Raw genomic sequence first — 20,657 nt, forward strand, 5'->3', positions numbered from 1 at the left:
ACAGTGGGGAAGAAGCTGTTTTTGAGTCTGTTCGTGCGTGTTCTCAGACTTCTGCATCTGCTGCTCGATGGAAGAAGTTGGAAAAGTGAGTAAGCTGGGTGGGAGGGGTCTTTGATTATGCTGCCCGCTTTCCCCCGGCAGCGGGAGGTGTAGATGAAGTCTAGGGATGGGAGGCAGGTTCGTGTGATGGACTGGGTGGTATTCACGACTCTCTGAAATTCCTTGCGGTCCTGGGCCGAGCAGTTGCCATACCAGGCTGTGATGCAGCCCAATAGGATGCTTTCTATGGTGCATCTGTAAAAGTTGGTAAGGTTTAATGTGGACATGCCAAATTTCCTTCGTTTCCTGAGGAAGTATGGGCGCTGTTGTGCTTTCTTGGTGATAGCGTCGACGTGAGTGGGGGGGGGGGGGGGGGTCAGTTCACTGAGACCACACTCCCAGGGTGGGGTGAGGGGTTCATGAATTAGCACCTGACAGGACAACAATGCAATGGTCACTCTCTGGCCGACCTCATCCACCAGCACCTCCATTTTTTTAACATGCTGATCCTTGGTTTCAAATCCCTCCGTGGCTTTACCCCTCCCTATCTTTGTAATCTCCTTCTGCCCCACAGCCCTGATCTAGTTCTGGCCTTTTGGGCGTCCTCCATTCTAATCACTCCACCATTGGTGCCAGCCCCTTCAGCCGCATGGGCCCCAAGTTCTGGAATTCTCTCCCCAAACCCCTCTCTCGCCTTTGAGGCATTCCTTAAAATCTACTTCTTGGACCTTTCTTTTCATTGATTCCTGGGATGTGGCCATCTCTGGCAAGGCCCCCATTGGTTGCCCATCCTTAATTGCCCTTGAAAAGATGGGTGGCGAGTCAACTTCTCGAAATGAAATGAAAATGAAATGAAATTCGCTTATTGTCACGAGTAGGCTTCAAATGAAGTGACTGTGAAAAGCCCCTAGTCGCCACATTCCGGTGCCTGTTCGGGGAGGCTGGTGGGGGAATTGAACCGTGCAGCTGCAGTCCATGAAGGTGACATCCCCACAGTCACAGGCACTAGGGTACGGGCAACGTACGCCAGCCTGGCCAGTGGCACCCACGTGGCAGGAACGAATAAAGCTCCACAGCCCTCCTGCCTTGGGATGTTTTACCCTGCTCAAGGTGCTATATAAATGCCAGTTGTTATTTGATGGAACCATCAATTCACAAGACACGTGCTTTCAGATATGAACAGTGGTTTTAACCTACTTACCCCAAGAGCCAGCCTGTTACCCGTTGAACTTTCGATGAACTCAGGCTGGCTCTGGACACGGTTATTTATACAGCAGTCTAGGGGGAGGAGTCGTGGGCGGAGCCAAGGGTGGAGCCCTGTACAAATTCCTGAGCATTCCCAGAGCTACGCCCCCTAGTGGTTGGATAACGCTACTGCGCTTACAATAGTATTGGTAAATATAGTGTGAATTACTAAGTGACATTCACCACATTATTGTAAAGGCAAAGACGTCAGTAACATTACCTCTTCAACCTCTCATTGTAGGAGTTTGTGATGACGGTATTTGCCTCACTCTGACCTTTGTCAGCATAATGCTGCAGGAAGGTGTGCTTGTTCTTGTACAGGTAATCCACCAGATCGCCATGGCGACAGTATTCGGTGATGATGTAGATCGGGCCTGTCCAAAACAAAGTCACAGTCTCTCAGCGAGCATCCAGTCTCCATCCGCCCATCCCCATTAAACCCCGAGAGCTCAGTGTCTATCGCACAGCCTCCATCACCTACATCTCTCAGACTGCCAACAGGTTTAAGGAAGTTCTCCTGGAGTCTCCAGCCCTGATTGTCTCCTTTTCCAGCTCTAAAACTCTGACTGAAATATCAATATTACAACAATGATATCTACTCATGAAACAGCAATAAATTAATTGGTGGAAATGTAATTAATTGAGTACACGTGCACTTGTTCTGGTTTCCATAATTACAACGGAAGATTTACTGGTTTTCTGATATATTGTGGCTTCTTTTCAAGCTTAGTGATAACCTGCATTAACGGCCTTGGGCCTTTAGTTTGGGCCTTAACACCTGCTGGGCCTGGGGCCTCAGATCCAAGGTAAGCTTGCAGAGGCCCCAGATCCGGGGGAGGCCTTGCAGGGGCTCCAGTTCTGGGGCAGGCTTCTTGGCCCAGAATCAGGTTGACCAGGTAACCTGACCCAAGGAAGGCCGAAGAACCCTGATTCAGGTAAGCCCAGGGTCCCTGATGTAGCATAGGGCTGGCAGCACCGATTCTGGCTAGGGCACAGGGACCCTGGTAGGCATTGGGGCCTTCACTTAAGGCTTCTGGTCCTATGAAGGTCTTGACCTATTCTCAATAAGCATTATTGTTGGCCTTGTAATTTCAGTGGGCCTTAATCAAGGCTTGCCTACTCTCCCTGCTTTGAGACTTACTGCCTAAAGATGAGTTTTATATCAATGATGAGAATAACACGTGCAAACTCGGTCCTTACCTCCTTTGGTACAGGCTCCCAGGAGATTCACGATATTTAAATGAGGTCCGAGATGACTCATTATTTTCAGCTCTGACATGAGGGCCTGTTTCTCACTGGTCCTTGCCGTAGCTGTAAATCACAGAGAGGCAATGGATTAGGAATTTGCAGCAATCGAAATGAAGATGTCGAAGTATTTAACCAATTCGCTTCTGAAAGTTACTCTTGAATTTGCTTCCACTGCCCTTCGCAAAGTATTGCAGGACAGAACCAGGCCATTCGGCCCAGCTGGCCCATGCGGTGCTTATGGGCGCGATCTTCCCAAAAGGGAACAAAGTTCCTTGGGAGCGCGTTTAGCCGCCTGTTTCCCGGCACTCGCATCGCCGAGGAACACATATCCGGTTTCCTCCCACAAGTCCCGAAAGACGTGCTGAATTCTCCCTCCGTGTACCCGAACAGGTGCCGGAATGTGGCGACGAGGGGATTTTCACAGTAACTTCATTGCAGTCTTAATGTAAGCCTACTTGTGACACTGATAAAGATTATTATTATTCAACGCTACTCATATTTTTTAAAATTTAGAGTGCCCAATTAATTTTTTCCAATTAAGGGGCATTTTAGTGTGGCCAATCCACCTACCCTGCACATCTTTGATTTGTGGGGGCGAAACCCACGCAAACACGGGAGAATGTGCAAACTCCACACGGACAGTGACCCAGAGCCGGGATCGAACCTGGGACCCGCGGCGCCGTGTGGCAGCAGTGCTAACCACTGCGCCACCGTGCTGCCCTTCAAACGCTACTCATATTGAATAAGGGGCCTGAACGGGAAACACGTGGCCGCGTTTCTTACAACGGAGCGGTCCGCTCGCCGGAACTGCCCATTGTAGTGCAGTACACCGGTATTCTGCACGGACAGTCTCTATCCCATCCACCATGGACTCCAGACCCCCCCCCCCCCCCCCCCCCCCCCCCAGCACCACAACCTACCAATTAGTGGGTCATTGAGTGCCCTGCACCCCATCTCATATGGACAGGGCACCCCCTGATCCAATCCCTGGCACACCCAAGATACCACCCGGGCACTTACAGCCTAGCACCCTGGCAGTGCCCCTGTCAGGTTGGCCAGGTAGCATTGCCATGGTGCCAAGCTGGCAGTGCCTAGGTCCCCAAGGGTGCCTGGATACCTACCCTGCCCAGAGCCCGACCACCCAGGGGCCCCTGATCACCTGGGAGACCCCCCCCCCTCCAAATGCCAATACGCTTGGGTAAAGTTTGTGGAAACCAGTTGCCCCTCGGGGTCTCTGAGGCGAGGCCACTTTCCTGCCTATTCCCCATAATCCTTGACCACCCCTGCACCTGGATTTACTCCAGAACAGACATATTCAAGTGAGACAAACTGCTCACTTGAAGATGCAAATCTGGATCCCGACCTCAGTGGGGTCTCATTAGATCTCGCGACGGCTAAATCCTCGTGAGAGACCTCTCGCGAGCTTTACCGGCCTCGTCAATTTCCGCTTCGGGGGCGCGACGAAGCCGATAGATTACGCCCTCTGGAACTCCCTTCCTCAAAGGGCAGTGGAAGCAGTATCTTTAAATATTTTTACGGCAGAGCTGGTTAGATTGTCGATTAACAAGGGGGGTGAAAGGTTATCGGGGGTCAGCAGGAATGTAGGGTGGACGCTACGATCAGATCTGCCACAATCTTATTGAATAGCGGAGCAGGCTCGAGGGGCCGAGTGGCCTATTCCTGCTCCTAATTCGAATTTGAATCTAGTTATAAAAATCGGGAAAGGAAAGGTGGATGCCATTTGAAGTCACCATTGAAGCTGTTGGTTTATTAAGAACATAAGAAATAGGAGCAGAAATAGGCCATTTGACACCTCAAACCTGCTCCTTCGGTCAATAAAATCATGGCTGACATGGATAAACCCCACTTTCCTGCCTGTTCCCCAGAACCCTTGAGCACCCCAGTCAACCTCCCAACCCCATCCTCGTTAATCAGAAATCTGTCTTTTACCGTTAAAAAACATCACTTTAGGGAAGGAAATCTGCCACCATTACCCGGTCTGGCCGACATGTGACTTCAGATCCACAGCAATGAGGTTGTCTTAACTCCCCTGTGAAATGGGCGAGCAACCACTGGGTTTATATCAAACGTGCAACCAGTGGTTCAAACAGGCGCTACCACCTGCTCTGAGTAACTAGGAACAGGGATTAACTATCAACCATATTAGTTGGCAATGCCCAGACCATCCCAATACCGGAGAAGCCGTGACCCCTGACTGCGTAGGAATTTGGAAATGAGAATCCCTTTCCGATTGCAGCTTCCCATCAATCAGACTCCCATCCCCGTGTGGACTCACTCTTCAACATCTTCACGGCAACTTTCATGGTGGAGTTGGAGTGATTCAGTCCGTGGGCCATTGCTTCAACCACTCTGCCAAAGGCACCAGATCCCAGCGTCCGACCTACAAGGCACAACGAGCAAGGATCAATCATGTCCAAAATCCACAATCCCGAGTCAACAATTCCAATGCTTTCCTGGCCGGCCTCCCACCTCCCATAAACTCCAATTCGTTCACATCTCTGCTGACCTGCCTTCAAGCTCGAGAGAGAAGAGGTTGAGGGAGGGAACTCCAGATCTTAGGCTCCCAGCGAGTTGAAGTTCCGACCGCCAATGGTGGAGTGATTAAAATCAGGAACGCTCAAGAGACCAGAATTGGAGGGCCGCAGAGATTTGACAATAAACCAGTCCATTCCAATCCAATCTTGAAGGGTTGTATGGCTGATAGGGATTACAGAGCTAGGGAGGGGGGCAAGACCTGGAGGGATTTGAACTTAAGGACAAGAACTTAAAAATGGAGATGTTACTGTACTGGCAGCCAATGTTGGTCAGTGAACAAAGGGCTGACGGACGTTTCGGACAGTTTGGTCAACATGATACAGGGGCTGGTTTAGCTCACTGGGCTAAATCACTGGCTTTTAAAAAGCAGACCAAGCAGGCCAGCAGCACGTTTCGATTCTCGTACCAGCCTCCCCGGACAGGGGACGGAATGTGGCGACTAGGGGCTTTTCACAGTAACTTCATTGAAGCCTACTCGTGACAATGAGCGATTTTCTTTCATTTGTCATATAGGTGGGCAGGGCCTGAATAGAGGCCCAATGGTACGTGGGTTCGCTGAGTGCCGCAGGTAAACAGGAGATGGACCAGAAATAAAAACACACGATGCTGGAAAAACTCAGCAAGTCTGGCAGCATCTGTGGAACGAGAAAGTTAACGTTTTAAGTCTGTCTGACTCTTCTTCAGAGTTAAAGAGAGGTGGTAATCCAGATGTGCTCTAGCCAGTGTTTTGTACAGCTAAAGCATGCCCCCCCCCCCCCCCCCCCCCCCGCCACCACCACGTGTACTCTAAATTAAATTCATTGTGCGGAATCTATTCAACGCACAGGGGTCTGGCCTGCCAGCTGGAGGGCCAGCCAGAGCTTGCATCGCCTCCGTTGGGGACACCCGTGGGCACATCAGTGCCAGGATCAAGGATCCTTGAGGTGGGGTGGGGGTCATTAAATTCCGCCCACACATTCTGTTAATTTTAAAGTCCGTACTGAGGGTGGGGACTGCCAATATAGACACGCCTCTCTCCTTCGAACTGATCTGGATATAACTGCACAAGCAGAGACCAAATCTGGATTCAGCCAAGCGTGCCAGTGAGCAACATCTGCACGTGGCAACAAAGCCACGAGGAACATCTGGACGCAATCGCACAAGTTCCAGACACCTCTGGGTGAGGACACACACAGCACTGGTGACATCTGGACGCAGCCGCCTACATAACGATCAACATCTGGATGTAGCTGCATAAACTGGGGGCACATCTGGATGTGGATGTTCGCAGGCAGTGAGAGGGGAAAGTTGGCCAGTGTAACACACCGTCTCATCTATCTGCACTCCACGTGGGTCTCTGCACTTTAGAAGAAGGACAAGAGAGAGATGGATGGCGCCCAGTAGCTCTGTGACACTACTGCCTCCCTCCAGCTCTCCACTGGAGCGGTATTGCCATTCTGCTGGTGTGACACTCATTCCTGAATGATCCACAGTTGGCTCCTGCTGAATATTGTGAAGACTGATGCCATTGGCTTTGAATTTTGCCACAAACTCTGCCCCCTAGCCTGACCCACACTGACCTCTACCTCCCCAATGCTGCCTCCCTCAGCCCACTGACACTCAAACTCTTATCTATGTGTTTATTGCTCCTCGTCTCGACTATGAAGTCCCAGCCAGTCTCCAATTTTCACCCACCATGAACTTTAGCTCCTCTTAACACACAGCCTAATCTACACCACATTCTAGTCACGTACCGCCCTCTGTCCAGGTTGACCTACACTGTCTCCCATTAATCCAGTATGCTCAATTTCAAATTTGTATCCTGGAGTTTAAATTCCTCCATTTCCTCACCCCTCCCTATCTCTGCAACCTCCTCCAGATCTACAACCCTCTGATATTGCTAAATTTCTCCAATTTGGTGCGTTCACCAATTTAAACCCCCCCCCCATTCCGCCAATGGCTGCAGCACCACCAGCTCCGGACTCCCAGCTCTGGAATTCCCTCTCTAAGCCCACATAGATATACAGCACACAACTAGGCCATTCGGCCCAGCCACTCCATACTGGTGTTTATGCTCCGCTTGAGTCTCCTCTCATCTTTTCTCATCTAAATCCACCATCATAACCATCTCTTCCCTTCTCCCTCATATGTTTCTCTAGTTTCCCCTTAACTGCATCTACCAGAACTATTTGCTTCAACCACTCCCTGTGGCAACAAGTCCCAAATTTCCATCACTCTCTGGGTAAAGAAGTTCCATAGAATCCATAGAATCCCCACGGTGCAGAAGGAGGCCATTTGGCCCATTGAGTCTGCACCGACCTTCCGCAAGGGCACCCTACCTAGGCCCACTCCCCCACCTATCCCCTGTAACCCCACCTAACCTGCACATCTTTGGACTGTGGGAGGAAACCGGAGCACCCGGAGGAAACCCACGCACACACGGGGAGGATGTGCAGACTTTCACAGTCAACAAGGCTGGAATCGTACCCGGGTCCCTGGTGCTGTGAAAGGCATTTCATGGTCTGTGGACATCGCTGGCAAAGCCAGCATTTATTACACAACCCTTATTGCTACAACGGAGTGGGTTTGCAAGGGCCAGTTCAGAGGGCAGTTAAGAATCAGCCGCATTGCTGCGGATCTGGAATTACAAGCAGCTCAGGTTGGTAAGGATGGGATACTTCCCTCTCTCAAGGGCACTAACCAAACTAGACCCGTTTTTTTATGACAATCAGTGGTTGTTTCATGGTCACTATTATGGAGACTCATTTATCAATTGCAGAATTATTATTATTTATTAATTGAATTGAAATTCCACCGGCTGCCATGATGGGATTTGAAACCATGTCCCCAGAGCTATACCCATAAGACCATAAAAAATAGGAGCAGGAGTAGACCTCTCCGCCCTTTGAGCCTGTTCCGCCATTCAATAGGATCATGGCTGATCCAACATTCCTGCCCTTTCCCCGTAGCCCTGGTGATGCGCGATCAATAACTACTGAAACGAAGGAGTAGTCCGAATTGAAGGCTTTAATCTACAAGATGTTTCCCCAGCAGCTCGAGTACAGAAAGAAGGATGGCTGCTGGGAAACACGGGTTCTTATACCCCGCCTCATTGGGCGGAGCTACCTTACGTCTTGACCAATGAATAGGCAAACACTTGGGCCAATGAGCAGCGAGCCTTCTCCACCAATGGTGGCTCACATTCCCAGGTACCGTAGTACCTCTAATCATACTACTACACCTGGATTCCCTTACTGATCAAGAATCTATCCATCTCAGCCTTAAATATACACAAGGATTCTACCCCCCCCCCCCCCCCCCCCCCCCATCCAGCTCTCTGAGGCAAGGAGTTCCAAAGACTCATAACCCTCTGAAGAAATTCCCCTTCATCGCAGTCTTAAAATGGCTCCCCTTTATTCTGAGACTCTGCCCTCTGGTCCCAGACTCTCCCATGAGGGAAACATCCTCTCAGCATTTACCCTGCCAAGCCCCTGGGTGTCTGGACTACCGTACCAGATATCCGATTGGATCTCCTGGTGATTTCTTTATATTGATGGCCTCTAATTCTGCGTTAACCCCCAAGGGGAAACGTTCTCGCTGCATCCACTCCATCAATACCTCTTCACCTCTCTTTCCTCCTTCAAGCTCCTCTTTAAACCAATCTGCCTAACATCTATGCTCAAAGTTCAATTTTGCTCCTTACGCCATGGGAAATTTTGCTACCTTAAAGGCGCTGTATAAATAATTTCTTTTCCGGATGGATCACATTGGTTGCATACCCAGAGACAGCTGGTTCCTGGGGAACTCCCAACTTGAATCGTACGGAAGCTGCATTGGGTCAACGTAAATGTATTCGTGTCCATCCGAGCTGATGGACTCAATAACTTTCCAGCGGATTTCATAGCGAGGCTTCTGCACAAAACAGATAGATGCACAGAGGTTAAAAGGGGCAAAATAAACCGAGGGACAACAGCAAGAGGCCACTCAGCTGCTCGGGCCTGCTCCTACATTCAGTTACCTCATGGCTAATCTGCAACTCAACTCCGCTTACCCACCTTTACACTATAACCCTCTGTACCCTTAATAAACAAACATATATCAGTTTTCACTTTGAAATTTTCAACTGGCCCCCCACAGCGCCAACAGCTTTTTGAGGATTGGGTGGAGCTCCAGATTTCCACTACCGAAGTCCTTCCCTTGAATGACCTAATTTACAGATTGTTTGCCTCCTTCTTTCTCGACTCTCTCCACCAAAGGAAATTGTTTCTCAAATCCTTTAATCATCTTAAACACTTCAACTAGATAACATCTTAACCTTCTATACTCAAACCTAATCCACGCAACCCATCATCATAATCTAAACTTTTTAATCTCAAGTAACATTCTCGTGTATCTACACAGCTGCCCCTCCAAGGGCACTATATAATAATAATTGCTTATTGTCACAAGTAGGCTTCAATTAAGTTATTGTGAATAGCCCCTAGTCGCCACTTTCCAGCCCCTGTTTGGGGAGGCCGGTGTGGGAATTGAACACGCACTGCTGGCATTCTGCATTACAAGTTAGCTGTTTGGTCCACTGTGCTAAACCAGCCCCGAACGGTTATCACTGTGAGCAAGGTTCGAACCTGTGCAGGGAGACCCCATTGGATTTCAAGTCCAACGCCTTAACCACTCAGCCATCACAGCACATATCCTCCCTAACATAGGGTGCCCACACAATATTCCAGGTCGGGTCAAACCAGATCTCTGCACAATAACCTTCATCGCTTTGTATTCAGGCAAACATATAAATCAGGAGCAGGAGGAGGCCATTCGGCCCCTCAAGCCTGCTCTGCCATTCAATATGATGGCAGCTGGTCTGATTGTGACCTCAACCCCACTTTCTTCCTACTCCCGATTATACCAGTAGAAGGCACCGTAAGCAGCAGCTATGCCAGTGGGAGGGTGCAAAGGCGCCAGTGGGTGGCACTGCACTGGCATTGTGGGACGGCAGTAGGAATAAACGGGTCATTTTCGATTTGGCAAGTTGTAACCAGCGGAGTGTCGCAGGGCTCAGTGCCAGGGCTTCAGCTACTTCAATCCATCCCGATAACGTGTATGAAAAGGCCGATTGTACGGTTTCTAAATTTGCTGCTGACACAATGATGGGTAAGTTGTGAAGAGGAAAGAAGGAGTTTGCAAAAGGATGCAGACAGGTTAAGTGGGAAATGATTGGCAGATGGGGTATAATGTGGAAATCTGTGAGCTTGTCCACTTTGGCAGGAACAATAGAGATGCAGCACAGTATTTAAATGGAAAGGGATTTCAGTACTCTACGCTACAGAGGACAATGGAATATAAAGGTAGGGATGTTTTGTCACAGTTGTACACGACATTGGTGATACCACATCTGGAGCACTGTGTACAGTTTTGGTCTCGGTATTTGATAAAGGGCAGCACGGTAGCACAGTTGCTTCACAGCTCCAGGGTCCCAGGTTCGATTCCCGGCTTGGGTCACTGTCTGTGCGGAGTCTGCATGTTCTCACCGTGCCTGCGTGGGTTTCCTCCGGGTGCTCCGGTTTCCTCCCGCCGTCCAAAGATGTGCAGGTTAGGTGGATTGGCAAATTGCCCTTAGTACCCTAAAACCTTTGGTGGGGTTACTCGGTTACGGGGATAGGGTGGAGGCGTGGCCTTAAATAGGGTGCTCTTTCCAAGAGTCGGTGCAGACTCGATGGACTGAATGACCTCCTTCTGCACTATGATTCTATAACTGCATTAGAAGCAATTCAGAGAAGGTTCACTCCACCGACATCTGCAATGAAGAGGTTGTCTAATGTGGAAAGGTTGGACACGTTGGGCCTGTATCTATTGGAGTCTAGCACAATGAGAGGTGATCTTATTGAAACATATAAGATCCTGAGGGGACTTGACAGGGTGGATGCTGAGAGGAGGTTTCCCCTTGTGGGAGAGACTAGACCCAGGGTCACAGTTTAAAAATAAGGGGTCTTCCATTTAAGAGGGAAATTAGGAGAAATATTTTCTCTCAAAAGGTGGTTTGACCATGGAACTCTCTCCCCCGAGGCATATTGGGGGCTTGGCCATTAAATACAGTTAAGGTTGAGTTCGAGAGATTCTTGACTTACAAGGGAAGCCATATGGTGCAGAGGTAGACAGGAAAGTAGGGGCCAAAATCTTATCTGCCATGACCTTATCAACTGGAAGAGTTGGCTTGAAAGTCCGGCTCCTAATTTGTATGTTTATTTGTATGGGAGATGCTGCACTGGTGCAGTGAGAAATCATGGCAGTGGGAGGTGTTGCACTGGTCCAATGAGCAATAATACCAGTGGGAGGCACTGTACTGGCGCAGTGAGCAATAATACCAGTGGGAGGTGCTGAACTGGCACAGTGAGCAATAATACCAGTAGGAGGCACTGTACTGGTGCAGTGAGCAATAATACCAGTAGGAGGCACTGTACTGGTGCAGTGAGCAATAATACCAGTAGGAGGCACTGTACTGGCGCCGTGAGCAATACCAGTGGGAGGCACTGTACTGGCGCCGTGAGCAATACCAGTGGGAGGCACTGTACTGACGCAGTGAGCAATAATACCAGTGGGAGGCACTGTACTGCTGCAGTGAACAATAGTACAAATTGGAACGGCTGTACTGACGCAGTGAGCAATAATACCAGTGGGAGGTGCTCTACTGACGCAGTGAGCAATCATACCAGTGGGAGTTGCTGTACTGACCCAGTGAGCAATCATACCAGTTGGAGGTGCTGTACTGATGCAGTGACCAATATTACCAGAGGGAGGCACTGTACTGGCGCAGTGAGCAATAATACCAGTAGGCCGCACTGTACTGGTGCAGTGAGCAATCATACCAGTAGAAGGTGCTGTACTAGTGCAGTGAGCAATCTTGGGCATGGGGAGAGGTGTGGTGGTGGGCTGGGCTGGGTGCTGTTCTGGCCCAAATGAGTGATTGTACCACACAATACAAGGATATACTTCAGGGAAATGGCCCTTAAACCCGTCAAATGTCTTGTGGACCATGTCTGGTGGTCAGTGAGCATTGAGCTCTGTTGAGTAATAAACTGGAGGGAGAGAAAGAGAAAGACACGTAAAGACAGAAAGAAACAGAAAGGTGGTGCTGGGGTGGGAGAAAGAACGAGGGAAGGTGGCAATAAAAGGATTGTTCTGTGTGCCGGAGATCATGGTAACTCGGCCATCATCAGTAAGATTGTTCCTTGGTATTAATCCCTTACCTTCCGCCAAACTACAACCAGAACCACTAACGAGATGATCATGATAACTAACAAAACCAGGATTGTTGCCACGGTGACCAGCTGAGAGCGGATACCTGCAGGAGGAGAAAAATTGGAAAAATGCTGTCAAATATTGTAAATAACCAACAGAGGCTCTTCTTGAAGCTGCACTGCGAGAAAGATGGGTTTGTACGAGACAGAAACATCTTGCATTTCCATAGCGCCATTCACATGCGCTGGCTTTCCAATTGAATACTTCATTGTTGCACACAGCAAGATCCCACAAATAGCAATGTGATAGTAAGAACCTGTGTACTGTTGATGTGGAATAAATATTATCCCCAGGACACCAGAGAGAATTTCCCTACTCTTTTTCAAATAGTGTCCATGGGATCCTTTACATCCACCAAAGAGGGCAAGGCAGGGCCTGGGTTTAATTGGATTTGTTTATTGTCACGTGTACCGAGGGACTGTGAAAAGTATTTTTCTGCGAGCAGCTCAACAGACCATTTAGCACATGAAAAGAAAAGGAAGTAAAAGAAAATACATAATAGGGCAACACAAGGAACACAATGTAACTACATAACACCGGCATCGTGTGAAGCATACAGGGGCGTAGTGAAAATTAGGTCAGTCCATAAGAGGATCGTTTAGGAGTCTGGTAACAGTGGGGAAGAAGCTGTTTTTGAGTCTATTCGTGGGTGTTCTCAGACTTTTGTATCTCCTGCCCAATGGAAGAAGTTGGAAGAGTGAGTAAGCCGGGTGGGAGGGATCCGTGATTATGCTGCCCGCTTTCCCCAGGCAGCGGGAGGTGTAGATGGAGTCAATGGATGGGAGGCAGGTTCATATGATTCAAATTGGCAGGCAGTAACTAGTGGGGTACCACACGGATCGGTGCTGGGACCCCAGCTATTCACAATATATATTAATGATTTGGATGAGGGAACAAAATGTGACATCTCAAAGTTTGCAGATGATGGCAAGTTAGGTGGGAGGGTGAATTGTGATGAGGATGCAGGGATCCTACAGCAAGATCTGGACAGGTTGGGCGAGTGGGCAAACCAACGGCAGATGCAGTATAATTTGAATAAGTGTGAGGTTATTCATTTTGGAAGCAAACACAGGAAGGCAGATTACTACCTGAATGGTTGTAAATTGGGAGAGGGGAGTGTGCAACGGGACCTGGGTGTCCTTGACCACCATTCGTTGAAGTAAGTATGGAGGTGCAGCAGGCGGTAAAGAAGGCTAATGGTATGTTGGCCTTCAATGCAAGAGGTTTCGAGTATAGAAGCTGGGATGTGTTGCTGCAATTGTACAGGGCCTTGGTGAGGCCACACCTGGAGTATTGTGTGCAGTTTTGGTCTCCTTCTGTGATGAAGGATGTTCTTGCTCTTGAGGGAGTGCAGCAAAGATTTACCAGACTGTTTCCAGGGATGGCGGGACTGTCATATGAGGAGAGATTGACTGGGTTGGGATTGTTCTCGCTGGAGTTCAGAAGATTGAGGGGGATCTCATCGAGACTTATAAAATTCTAACTAGACAGGGTAGATGCAGGACGATGGTGGGTGTGTCCAGAACCAGGGGTCACAGTCTGAGGATTCAGGGTAAACCATTTCAGACAGAGATAAGGAGACACTTCTTCACACAAAGAGTGGTGAGCCTGTGGAATTCATTACCACAGGAAGTAGTTGATGCTGAAACTTTGAAAATATACAAGAGGCGGCTAGATATAGCACTTGGGTCGAATGGGATCAAAGGTTATGGGGAGAAAGCAGGATTAGGCTATTGAGTTGGATGATCAGCCATGATCGTGATGAATGGCGGAGCAGGCTCGAAGGGCCAAAAGGCCTCCTCCTACTCCTATCTTCTATGTATCTATGTATCTATGACTGGGCTGTGCTCACGACTCTGAGGTTTCTTGCAGTCTTGGGCCGAGCAGTTGCCATACCAGGCTGTGATGCAGCCAGATAGGATGCTTTCTATCTTGCATCTGGAAAAGTTGGTAAGAGTTAATGTGGACATGCCGAATTTCCTTAGTTTCCTGAGGAAGTATAGGTGTTGTTGTGCTTTCTTTCGAAATTCATTCGAAAGAGAGTGCAGTACTCCCTAAGCTCCACGTAGGAGACGCTCAGGTTTCTAGAGTAGCACTTGAAATCAGGGGGTGGCACGGCGCCACAGTGTTTAGCACTGCTGCCTCACCAGGGGCCCGGATTCAATTCTGGCCTCGGGTCACTGTTTGTGCGGAGTTTGCGCATTCTCCCGTGTCTGCGTGGGTTTCCCCCGGGTGCTCCGGTTTCCTCCCACAGCCCAAAGGTGTGCAGGTTAGGTGGGGTTGCGGGAATAGGGTGGGGGAGTGGATTTCGTTAGGGTGCTCTTTCAGAGGGTCGGTGCAGACTCGATGGGCCAAATGGCCTCCTTCTGTACTGTAGGGATTCTACGGTCCTAGAATCCCCTGGCTTAAAGGCAAGAGTGCGAAATGATGTAAGATTGTTTGGTGCGTCACTAAGAGCCCTGGAAACTGTATGGTTGAATATAACACATATTGATAAACATCTCCAAGGTACAGACATGCTTGGGTACTATCTCCATGCTGGCTCCTTGACAATTCTACCACACACAGCGTACCATCATCTGACTCTACATCATACCTTGGCAGTACTGACCTCCAGTCCGACGTTAACCCTCGCTCTGCCTGATCGCCCTTCTACTCTAACCGCTGAGTCACTGAAAGGCCAGACTGTTCCCGTTATTTTCTAACTTTGCTTTCGTGGTGATGAAGCTCCCCCGCTGCAGTTCTGTATTAAACAGTAGACAGCCTGATCGGGAATGGGTGTGCATGGGCACTGATCTACCCCACGCCAGCCACACACAATGGAAAACAACAGGTGGGGCATTAAAATGGAAAGATCGATTGGATGAGGGAGTCCATTGTTAGTTCACATAATGAAGATCCATTGTGCAGCATATCGTCTATACTCAGCCTTTGTGCTGGGATCACAGCGCACGCCGATGGGCAATGGAACATGTAAAGATGTCCCTCTGTTAAGCCCAGGACCACAATCCTAACCAATGTCTTCCATGCATGTTCATTCTTAGGAACATCAGCATTCAGAGTTTCTGGATGGGGGTCTGTGTCCACGATTCCCACCCCCTCCCACAAACACAATGATCCCATGATGGCACCAAATGGAGGTCAGACACTTCCACATGGGGAAGATAAAAAAAAACTACACACCCAAAGGTTCATTGAATCAGCATGCAACCTGTTCTCATTGAGCTAGCTCGGTCTCATAGAAACATAGAATCAACAGTGCAGAGGGAGGCCATTCGGCCCATCGAGTCTGCACCGGCCTGTGGAAAGAGCACCCTATTTAAGCCCAGACCTCCACCCTATCCCCGCAACCCAGTAACCCCACCTAACCTTTTTGGACACTAAGGGCAATTTATCATGGCCAATCCACCTAACCTGCACATCTTTGGACTGTGGGAGGAAACCGGAGCACCCGGAGGAAACCCACGCAGACACGGGGAGAACGTGCAGACTCCGCACAGACAGTGACCCAAGCCGGGAATCGAACCTGGGACACTGGAGCTGTGAAGCAACCGTGCTAACCACTGTGCTACCGTGCTGCCCTGTCTCATAAGCTGTGACGTAACTGTGCTGCACCCCCCTCCAAGGTTAATACATCCCTCCTGAAGTGTGATTCCCAGAACGGAATGCTGTAACTCCAGACGGTGTGTCTGTCTTCTGTAATATAACTTTCAGATCTTGGTGTTCCAGCTCCCTAGTGAAGGGATCTGACCCATCACCTTTCTGCTCCAGCCACCTTCCCGGACTTTTCCTGTCTCCCCCCCCCCCCCCCCCCCCCCCGGCAGTGCTACCTTCCCTCCCCCAGCCTGTACCATTGTACTCACCGTGAGAAATGAGCTTGATCTCCCGGCTCACGGTTCCAAATCCGTTGACGGCGGAGCAGCGCACAGCGGCAGTTTCGCCGGCACCCTCCTGGACGAGGACACTCTCCACGTGGAAGACGCGGTTTTCCTGCAGCTCGGAGATCCGTTTCTCCACGCGGACCCCACTCGAGTTCATTTTCAGTGGGGTCCATTTGCCCAGCTTGTTGTTGCACCTGGAATAATTCATCAGATTCCATGAGGAGGTGGTGACTAAAGCCGGGCATCTGCCATCCAAGGGCAGCTCCACAAACAAGGGGGCAAAATCGAAGCAGGAATTGCAAGTGTTCATCACACTCTCCAACACAGCGCAGCAGACATACTGTCATGTGACTGTCCCTTTAAGAAAGGCTTAGTCTCTTATCATGTGACTTGTAGCACATTGGGCTGTGAGGTGGGAAGGTTTTTGTTTTAGGTTTCAGTTTCATGACTGCTTTGGACATCAGAAGGAGAAAGAAGTGTTTTCCCGTGTTTTCATTTTAAGCTGTTCCAGTAAAAAGCACATTGGTTGTGGCTCACTGCCTTGGTAACTTTAAAGATATAGTTGCTTTCCGGAAGGTGTTTGAATCTGCTGGTTGGAACTGGATCAGAATTTCAGGAAAAGGACCAGTCCCATTCAAGTGAGACTACAGTGTTCTGCACATGCCCTTGAAAAAGGATTTTGGTTTAATTTGATTTTGTTATTGAATTGGAACAGCTAAGGGGGAATTCATTAAATGTTATACATAGATTACTGAAGCTGTGTGGTGTCTTTATGTTCTTATTTGATAAAAATTCTTGCTGTGTTTATATATATAGGAACATGTATATATAATGCTTCCCAAATGGCCTGGCTTTAAGTTTTAGATTATGTCGCTTTTGTTGTGGGAACCCCATCCACCAGAGAAAAATAGTTCCTCTTTTCCTTCGCCACCATCTCCGTTTGCCATTGCAAACACCTCAAGTAGATTCTTGGCTACCTCCCTTTCTAAACTCCGGGGAATACCATCCTGGCCTACCCAACCCAGGCCGCTGAATTTAACCCTTTGAGCCCTGGCGGATCTGATGAATGAAGCCAGGAAATATTTTTATTGATTAACAAATTCCACCAAAATATTAAAGGACGGAAGGCCATAGAGATGGGGGAAGATAATGTCAAAGTTCTCTTCCTCCCGATCCCCCTTCATTCACACGACAATTGAACTTGCAAGCCCTGTGGTCTGTACAGAGCCAGCCCACTGGGACCTAAAGCCTGCAAACCATACCCAGCTACCTACACTGCCCAAACCCAACACCTTGCAATGCCTGACATCCCACAATTCATTCTCAGTCATCTCGGGATTTGTGTGGGCGTATAAGACCCCGTGAGTGAAGGGAACGCAGTCGGGGGGGGGGGGGGGGGGGGCGGGGTGGGTTGGCGCTGCCGAACTTTTGCAACTACTACTGGGCGGCCAAAATTGCCATGATCAGGAAGTGGGTAATGGGGGAGGGGCCGGCATGGGAACGGTTGGAGGCGGCGTCATGAACCAGTTTGGGAGCGCTGGTAACGGCTCCTCTGCCGTTCTCGCTGGCTCGTTACTCCACAAGTCCGGTGGTGGTGGTGACACTGAAGATCTGGGGGCAGTGGAGGAGACACAAGAGGGTGGAGGGAGCATCGGTCTGGACCCCGATATGTAATAACCACAGGTTTCTACCGGGCAGGATGGATGGCGGATTCCAGAGCTGGCAGAGGGCAGGTATTAGAAGGATGGGTGACCTGTTTATAGATAGGAGCTTTCCCAGCCTGCAGGCGCTGGAGGACAAGTTTGAATTGCTGCCAGGGAACGGCTTTAGGTATTTACAAGTGGGAACCTTCCTGAGGAAGCAGGTGGTGGCCTTCCCGCTGCTGCTGCCACGGGGGATACAAGATGGAGTAGTGTCCGGTACCTGGGTGGGGGAGGGGAAGGTGTCGGGTATCTACCAGGAGCTGTTGGGGGCGGAGGAAACCCCGGTGGAGGAGCTTAAAGGCAAGTGGGAGGAGGAGTTAGGAGAGGAGTTGGAGCCGGGACTATGGGCGGAAGCCCTAAGTAGGGTCAATTCCTCCTCATCATGTGCCAGGCTCAATCTCATACAGTTTAAAGTGGTTCACCGGGCACACATGACAGCGGCGAGGATGAGCAAGTTTTTCGGGGTAGAGGACAGATGTGCGAGGTGTGCGGGGAGCCCAGCAAACCATGTCCATATGCTTTGAGCATGCCCGAAGCTTGAAGGGTTCTGGCGGGGGTTTGCCAGGGCAATGTCCAAGGTGCCAGGAACACGGGTGGTGCCGTGTCGAGAGGTGGCGATCTTTGGAGTGTCAGAAGAGCCGGGAGTTCAGGGGGCGAAAGAGGCCGACGTTCTGGCCTTTGCCTCCCTGGTAGCCCGGAGACAGAACCTGTTATTGTGGAGGGACTCGAAGCCCCCCAGTGTAGAGACCTGGGTTAGCGACATGGCTGGGTTTCTCAGCCTTAAGAGGATCAATGTTAGGGTTCTCCCGGAGGTGGCAGTCGTCCGTCGACTTTCTTGGGGAAATTTAATTTAAAATGTTGGCAGTAGCGGCTTTCCGAGGGAGGGGTTTAGTTTTTTTTGCTATTCTTGATGGTCTGTGAAGACAGCCGTTCGGGGAAATAGCTATTTTTGCACGATGTTAATGTTTAACGCCTATTGTTCTTTTTCTGTTTCTGTTGTAAACTTTTACAAATATTTCAATGAAAATATTTTAAAATAAATAAATAAATAAATTCATTCTCAGGATGTGGACATTGCTGGCAAGGTGGAGAATTATTGCCCGTTCCCAGTTGCCACCTGCGATGGTGCCGCTGAACCCTCCACTTGTTCAGCTGATGTTTATGGGGTAAAGGAACTCCCACCATGCTGTTGGGGAGGGGGGGGGGGGGGGGTTTAGGGGGCTGGTTTAGCTCACTGGGCTAGACAGCTGGCTTGTGATGCGGAGCGAGGCCAGCAGCGCGGGTTCAATTCCCGTACCAGGTTATTCATGAAGGCCAGAACGTCGGCCTTCTCAACCTTACCCCTTGCCTGAGGTGTGGTGACCCTCAGGTTAAATCACCACCAGTCAGCTCCCCCCCCTCAAAGGGGAAAGCAGCCGATGGTCATCCGGGACGATGGCCACTTTTAAGGGGAGGAAATTTCAGCATTTTGACCCAAGGATGATGTATGGTCCAGTCAGGGTGGTATGTTGTTCAGAGGGGAACCTGGGTGTTCCCATTGCATCGGCTTCCCTTGTCTTTTTAGGCAGATAGGCAAAGAACAGAAATCGTGGGCATTTCTGAGCCTGATTACCTTTTTAGGTCATGGCACATGTGCCAACTAACTTCAGGCAACGGCGATCCCTCAGTAACACAGGTGACAGTCTGCACACCGCTGGGTTGAACAAAGTCAGTGAGGTCCAGGATCCTCGCCGGTACTGTGTTAAAGAAAAGACAATTAATGTACCATGGCCATCGGAACCCATTCATTTTCTCTGACTCTCACTGTGTGTTACTCTGGGCTCTTTTATATTCTCTGTACTCAGAGACAGAGGCCCTTCTTTAAGCCGAAAGTGCAGGAGTGACAATGGGTGAAGTCAACAGGTTTCGTTTAGTTCACAAAGTCATGCGTTTTTGAAAAATACAGTCTTTGACTGTAGAATGGGAAGACTCAGAAAGGGGAGGAGTCCCACAGTCAGGCGGACAGAACAAAAGAGGGGAGAGGTTCTGGTTTGAGGGGATAGACTGACGAACGAGCGAAGCTCCAAACTTTGGAAGTGCGAGGAATGAACTAATTAAAATTGTAAATGGAGAGCCTCAAGGGGCTGGTTCGGGGAGGGGTGGAACACAGAGTCTCGCTATGCGCAGATGACCTGCTCCTATATGTTTCGGACCCACTAGAAGGGATGGGAGAAATTATGAGGATTCTGGGGGAATTTGGCCAGTTTTCGGGCTATAAATTGAACACGGGGAGAAGTGAGATGATCGCGATCCAGGCAAGGGGGCAGGAGAGGCGACTGGGGACGTTGCCATTTAGAGTGGTAGGGGGACATTTTCTGTATCTAGGCATCCAGGTGACACGGGAATGATAACGGCTACATAAGCTAAATTTGACCCGACTGGTGGACTAAGTGAAGGAAGACTTCCGAAGGTGGGACATGCTCCCGCTATCACTGGCTGGGACGGTACAGACAGTGAAAATGACGGTCCTCCCGAGATTCCTTTTTGTTTTTCAGTGTCTCCCCAAAGACGGCCTTTGCACTATGTTTATATCTGTACGGACACTGTTTATATTTGTACGTACACTTTATATTTCTCCAATTTCTTGAGGCCTAGGTCGACGCCGCTCCAGCCGGCGCAATTTTACGCATTCGCAGACCGGCCTGCGTATTTCCGCGCATGCGTGGGGGTTCCC

At 49.7% G+C, this 20,657-nt stretch overlaps 1 protein-coding gene and 1 non-coding gene across 3 annotated transcripts in view; both read right to left on the reverse strand.

The window, feature by feature from the left end:
- Positions 1 to 20,657, reverse strand: part of LOC119965441 (platelet-derived growth factor receptor beta-like) — a 140,978-nt gene that overhangs the window by 25,495 nt on the left and 94,826 nt on the right. For both annotated transcript variants that reach the window (XM_038796225.1, XM_038796224.1), the window contains exons 12-18: positions 19,557 to 19,680; positions 16,224 to 16,435; positions 12,309 to 12,403; positions 8,847 to 8,979; positions 4,829 to 4,933; positions 2,485 to 2,595; positions 1,505 to 1,658 (exon numbers count right to left, since the gene is read on the reverse strand). In XM_038796225.1, the coding sequence (XP_038652153.1) occupies positions 1,505 to 1,658; positions 2,485 to 2,595; positions 4,829 to 4,933; positions 8,847 to 8,979; positions 12,309 to 12,403; positions 16,224 to 16,435; positions 19,557 to 19,680 (934 nt within the window). The remainder of the gene's footprint in view (positions 1 to 1,504; positions 1,659 to 2,484; positions 2,596 to 4,828; positions 4,934 to 8,846; positions 8,980 to 12,308; positions 12,404 to 16,223; positions 16,436 to 19,556; positions 19,681 to 20,657) is intronic.
- Positions 9,672 to 9,753, reverse strand: trnas-uga. Its single transcript has one exon. It is a non-coding gene; the product is annotated as a tRNA-Ser (tRNA).

This window comes from Scyliorhinus canicula, chromosome 4 (assembly GCF_902713615.1).
Source record: "Scyliorhinus canicula chromosome 4, sScyCan1.1, whole genome shotgun sequence".
Classification (NCBI taxonomy): Eukaryota; Metazoa; Chordata; class Chondrichthyes; order Carcharhiniformes; family Scyliorhinidae; genus Scyliorhinus; species Scyliorhinus canicula.